The 6,557-nt window shown below is 39.9% G+C and overlaps 1 protein-coding gene across 1 annotated transcript in view; it reads left to right on the top strand.

Annotated features, from left to right (window-relative positions):
* The window catches only part of PIWIL3 (piwi like RNA-mediated gene silencing 3), a 20,734-nt gene extending 17,068 nt beyond the window's left edge, over window positions 1-3,666 (top strand). The window contains 6 exon segments of the mRNA XM_024741390.1: window positions 161-231; window positions 617-661; window positions 664-769; window positions 1,479-1,607; window positions 2,714-2,867; window positions 3,550-3,666. Of these exon segments, the coding sequence (XP_024597158.1) occupies window positions 161-231; window positions 617-661; window positions 664-769; window positions 1,479-1,607; window positions 2,714-2,867; window positions 3,550-3,666 (622 nt within the window).
* The last annotated feature ends 2,891 nt before the right edge of the window (window positions 3,667-6,557 follow it).

Below are 6,557 nucleotides of genomic sequence, written 5' to 3'. Positions count from 1 at the left end.
GCCCCGCGAAAAAAAAAAAAAAAAAAAAAAAAAAAAGGATCTTTAATTGGATCCTCAACTACTGATAGTGAATTTTTTTTTTGGTCATAGATTAATTTCATCATTTTGATTCTGAATTAATCTTGTTTTCCAAACTAATGGCTTATTTTTCTCCATACAGGTGGTTCTCTCAATGCATCATCCAGCAATCGGGGCAGGAGCTTGTCAATGGGCTGACGACCTGCTTGCACAGTCAGTGCCTGGTGGAGGCTGGAGGGCTTGAGTCTATACTGGTGGAGATACTGCTCCCCCACCTGGGACATCTGGCAATGAGTGAAGACACTTTTGGTTGTCACAATGGGGATAGAGGTGCTATTGGCATCTAGTGGACAGAAGTTTAGGGATGCTGTTAAATGTCTTACCATGCATGGGACAGCAACACTCCCTGCCCCTGACCACCACAAAGAATTATCTGGCTCAAAATTTTCATACTCTTGTTAAGTATGGACTAGACTGAGGACTTAAGCAGTGTCCTGAAAGCTACCATGTTGACAAATGAACACAGAAGTTGTCAAAAATAGTGGCCACTTTGTTCCAAGTTATGGTTTATTTATATGTGTTTCTGACTTCCTTTCAGCTGCCTTGAAGCTCTGGTATGAACAAAATTCATCTCTGCCACATTCACCATTGTGTATCGAGATGGAGTGGGAGGTGGACAGCTTCAAGCACTGACTGACCAAAAACTAAGACAGATGGAGTCCTACTTAGAAAATGCTTACAGAGGACAAAAGTGGGTATATTACTCTTGAAGTGCAGATTTTGTAAGCTTTACATTTTAGTTTCTGGGGGCAGGGGGAAATATCTACAACAACTGTGATGTGTGAATTGGAAAGCTGGATACAGAGGGCTTCAGTGGATGGCGGGGGGGAGAAAAAACAGACCCTTCCCCCTTTGCGTTCCATGCCCACGTCAGAGGAGAAAGCACAACTGAAGGCTTGCAGTAGCAGGTTGTTTCTCCATATGGAACCCCATGATTCTTTCTCTTTTTCTAATCTCCTTTCAAACCTTGATGGAGGAGGACTTGCTAACCTCAGATATTCCTAAAAGTCCATGAACATAGCCTGCCAATGGTTTGTACTTATCCAGCTCCTTTATCCTGAAGTTCTGTACGTCCCAGGACTGGGGATTCCTCTCAGTTCCCTTCTCTGGCCTCACCTGTTTGTCAGTGAAGCCTGGTACCCAGCATAGACAGTACAAGTAATCCTGACCTTGGGAGGAAGGGACCCTTCCCCTAGGATCTGAATGGCTATGAATAGAAACCTCCTCCTTTACTTCCTGAACCAGGCTCTTGGATCTAAGACAGTAAAATTGGGGTGTGTGGAGAGCTACCATCTGCAGACTCCTTTTAATGGCTCCTACGTGTGGGCTGTTTTCGATACTCTGAATGCTTCTGAGATAACGCAGAGCAAACAGAGTGACACTGATCATAATCTTTTAAGTGTCAGACTAACTTTCATCGTGGTGAAGAAACAAATAATCATCAGATTTTTTATTGAAAAGGATGAAGGAAGACTTGACAATCCATCTCCAGGAATTGTTATTGATTTAGAGGTGACTAGGACGGAATGGTAAGCCATCTTTATTTTAAAGATTCTTTTTTATTCAAATAGTAACAGAATTTTTTAAGGTTTGCATGATTTGGACGAGAAAGGAAGAATTGACCTAAAGAAGGTTAAAAATGATAGGTATATTAGATGATAATTTTTTCTGTCTTCAATCATTGTGTTTCTCAGAGAATTTTATTTTTTTATTATTATTATATATTTTTTTTGCGGTACGCGGGCCTCTCACTGCTGTGGCTTCTCCTGCTGCGGAGCACAGGCTCTGGACGCGCAGGCTCAGCGGCCATGGCTCACGGGCCCAGCTGCTCTGCGGCATGCGGGATCTTCCCGGACCGGCGCACGAACCCGTGTCCCTGCATCGGCAGGCGGACTCTCAACCACTGCGCCACCAGGGAAGCCCTCTCAGAGAATTTTAAAAACAGACAAATATTTATTGATCGTTCTAAGATGATTCCGTTGTTAGGAAGAAGGCTAGAACTTCTGGTTAACTTTAGACTTGTAAAGTGAATTATACAAATGAGAAAGTTATGCAAAACCACAGCAAGAAATAAAACAGGATATTCATACCAACAGATAGGGAGAAATGAATTAAGTTTGAAGAAAGGCAGAAACACTGATTTTTCTAGTAGAAGGCATGAAAGGATTGAAGAAAACAAAGCAAATGAAAAGTACAATTAACATAAAGTATAACATAAAATGATATAAACATTCAATATTTACAATAAATTGGTTAAGATTACCACTTATATAATTTAGGGAGTTTGAATATATTCTGGTGATTTGCAGGGATGGATATTCCCAACTTTCCCTTGAACCTCTGAATCACATTACCTATGACCATGTCTAACGTGCTAATTTGATGTTTGCTGCCTCTAGGCATCAGTGCATATGCTTTTGAGTTTAAATCCCATGAGCGTTATTAATTGTCAATGATTTCACTGTCCTTTGTAGATTTGTTTTAGCAAATCATTGCTCAACAGTTAGCCAGGCTTCTAAATATAAAGGAAACTCTGTATCATAGATTTCTGTAAATTGTTACTTCAGAGACTAGGTTTGCTACACTGTTTTTCTTCTAAAATAAGCTTGATACCAATTAGGTTCTATAATTCTAGGTATGCCTTTTTTATTGTGAGTCAGTCTGTGGAAGAAGGCACTGGCACTGGCACTCCCACTCATTATGATGTCATCCATGACACGCTTTACTTGAGCCCAGATGCAGTACAGAGTCTAACTTACAAATTATGCCACATGTATTACACTTTTTCAGTGAGTACTTTTTTTCTTTAATTTGGTAGTGTGCATCTGTAAATCCCATACTCCTAATTTATCCCTCCCCCCTGCAGGTTCTTCTTTGGTAACCATAGGTTTGTTTTCTGTGTCTGTGAGTCTGTTTCTACTTTGTAAATAAAAAGTTCATTTGTATGCTATTTTTTAGGTTCTACATGTAAGTGATATCAAATAATATTTGTCTGTGATTTCCTTCACTTAGTATGATAAGATCTAGGTCCATCCATGTTACTGCAAATGGCATTATTTCATTCCTTAGGAATGAATACTGTTCTATTGTATACACACACCACATCTCCGTCCATTCATCTGCTGATGGACATTTAGGTTGCTTTTGTGTCTTGGCTATTGTAAATAGTGCTGCTACGAACATTGGGGTACCTGCATATTTTTGAATTAGAGCTTTCATCTTTTCTGGATATACGCCCAGGAGTGGGATTGCTGGGTCATATGGTAGCTCTGTTTTTAGTTTTAAGGAGCCTCCATACTGTTCTCCATAGTGGCTATGGTAAGTATTTTTTGATACCGATTTTCCTTCAGATCTGTGAAACTGTTCAAAATTGAATCTGCTTTTTGAACCTTGGATATCTATAAAAATTTAAACTTAGGGAAAGTAGACATAAACGTAAGAAAATTGTTTTGGTTGATCTTTCTCCTAAAGGGTATCATCTGAGTCCCTGCTCCTTGCCATTATACCCATAAGCTGGCTTACCTGGTGGGCCAGAGTCTTCACCAAGAACCACATGGATCTCTGTCAAAACATCTCTTTTACCTTTAACATAGAGAAGAAAGCATGATAGGATGTTGAAAACCACAATTTGTAAATTTATTTTCTCATTCTGCATCTGTACATCTGAAATTTTTTCCTAGATGCACGATCAGAGCTTAAAACCATTCTTGACTGGACATGGACGAGACTCCAAGTGTGTTATGCTATTTTCAATACCACCACTAACTTAACATGAGGCTTCTCTTCTCCAGGCTGGAGAACTGACAGTGACAGTTTTGTTTTAGAATTTACCTCTCAAATGTGTTACAAGGACTTTATGATTAAACATGCCTGAATATTCTGTACTCCAAGCAATGCTGCTCTAATTGTAAAGGTTGGGGGACTTCCCTGGTGGTGCAGTGGTTAAGAATCCGCCTGCCAATGCAGGGGACACGGGTTTGAGCCCTGGTCCAGGAAGATCCCACATGCCGTGGTGCAACAAAGCCCATGCACCACAACTACTGAGCCTGTGCTCTAGAGCCCACGAGCCACAACTACTGAGCCCACATGCCACAACTACTGAAGCCCATGTACTCTAGGGCCCATTCCCCGCAACAAGAGAAGCCACTGCAATGAGAAGCCCGTGCACCACAATGAAGAGTAGCCCCCGCTCACCACAACTAGAGAAAAGCCTGCACACACCAATGAAGACCCAACGCAGCCAAAAATAAATTAATTAATTAATTTTAAAAAAAGGTTGGGCATTAGTCACATGGAGAATATATATATCTATGAACAAGTAAATTCTACTTGGAAAATCATACCAACTTTATTTTTGTAACATCCTTTTTCTCAGGACAGTGAAGACATAAAAGTGGCAAAATTAAATGGGAATTTATTTCTGTTTAATATTTTGTATGAAAGAAACAACCTATATATGAAATAGTTTGTTCTTTGTACCTGCATGGCAATCTGAATTTTTTCTGGTGGAGCTGTAGTAAGGAGAGCTTTGTGATTTAAAAGTTGGTGGCTCAGGAATGTAACATTTTGTCACTTTTTCCACAAAGAAGGTAAATTAAGGGCTTTGTTAGCATTTCTGTTTAATTCATTCTCTTGTGCATGTTCTAAGTGTGACATTATTGTGTTAGCTGTACCATCATCAGAAGAAAGTCTTGAATAAGTTGTTTAAATGAAGCTATCATGTTTTTCCTGAAAGCAGACACATTTTTTTTTATCTTTCCACTTAAAACTATCTGTAAATAGACTTAAGAAACAATATGTGGGACTTCCCTGTGGCTCAGTGGTTAAGAATCCGCCTGCCAATGCAGGGGACACAGGTTCAAGCCCTGGTCTGGGAAGACCCCACATGCTGCAGAGTAGCTAAGCCCGGGCGTGACAACTACTGAGCCTGCGCTCTGGAGCCCACGAGCCGTAACTACTGAGCCCACGCACCGCAACTACTGAAGCCCACACGCCTAGAGCCTGTGCTCCACAACGAGAAGCCACTGCAATGAGAAGCCCACGCACCACGACAAAGAGTAACCCCCGCTCACCGCAACTAGAGAAAGCCCGCACACAGCAACAAAGACCCAACGTAGCCAAAAATAAATAAATAAATAACTTAATTAACTAAAAAAACAATATGTGAAACTTTCATTCTCTTATACTCCTAGAGTGGTATTTTTTCTTTTTGAGGTGGGGTAGTTAGGGGGCTTCAAATACATCAGAAAGGATATGTTTAAAAACAATATAATTGCTTTGATTATAGGTTAATCAATTTAGGTTTGCAATTTGAACCCATCTTATAAGAAATAAAATTAAAACAAGTCTTTTAAATATCCTGTAATCCAGGTAACGTCCTACCTAGCTGTATTGCTAATAATGATAAATATAGGATATGGTCTCCATGATTAAAGATAACACATTCTTTTCTAAAGCTAGAATTTGATTTATGATAATACATTTGTGGTAGTACATTTCTAGAGAGCTACAAAAATCACTTGGAACAAATTCAAAGTAATGAGCACTTTCTGAACATTTCCTATAAATGCAATACAAATATTATTCATAAAACTATAATGTCTAGAATTATAAATTTAAAATGTGATTCACTAAAGGTATTCATGTTAAAATCACTGAATTCAGTCTTGTTCTTAAAAATATGGTCTTAGGCTTCTTAATCTACTGATTAGAAAAAATTGTTGCTTTTGTAAGATGAACAGAAGTATTGTGACCAGGACACCATCTGACTTTATTAGCCTACTAGTCCTTTATAAATTAGATGAAGGAAACTGGGTATCAAATATTTCTAGGAGAAAGCTTTATTGTTCCAAAGGCTTACAGATAAACTTTCTCCAGTGTACCATAGTACCTAAGTTTCACGTTACTGAGTAGGTTAGGAATGAATCTGGCCTAAGCAGCAATACAATATATAATCTAAGAATGATGAATGTCCTGACTCTGAGTTAGAGGTCTGGTCTGGGCATTACCGGGCTAAAATAAATGTCAGCAGGGCTGCATGCCTTTCTGGAGGCTCTAGGAGTCTGTTTCCTTCGTTCTAGCTTCCAGAAGTTGTCTGCATTCCTTGCCTCCTGGCCCCGCTTCCATCTTCAAAGCCTGCAATGGCCAATGAAGTCATTCTCATATCCCACTGACACTGATTCTTCTGCCTCCCACTTCCACTTTTAATGGCCCTTGTGATGATGTTGGGACCGCTCGGATAATCCAAGATATTCTCCCTATTTTAATGTTAGCTGATAGGCAGCCTAGCTCCATCTGCAACGTTAATTCCCTTTCCCTATATAAGGCAACATTTGGGTAGAATCCAATGATTAGAATATAAACATCTTTGGAGGGGCCATTAACCTGCCACAGAGACATTGCCCAGGGCTGAGCGTGTCGGGGAACAGGGACACATGTGAATGTAGGAACTCCTCCCTCCCATGGGTGCCTCAGAATAA

The sequence above is a fragment of the Neophocaena asiaeorientalis genome, unplaced genomic scaffold, assembly GCF_003031525.2.
Source record: "Neophocaena asiaeorientalis asiaeorientalis breed wild unplaced genomic scaffold, Neophocaena_asiaeorientalis_V1.1 scaffold648, whole genome shotgun sequence".
Taxonomy (NCBI): domain Eukaryota; kingdom Metazoa; phylum Chordata; class Mammalia; order Artiodactyla; family Phocoenidae; genus Neophocaena; species Neophocaena asiaeorientalis.
This window is presented reverse-complemented; position numbering and strand designations above follow the sequence as displayed.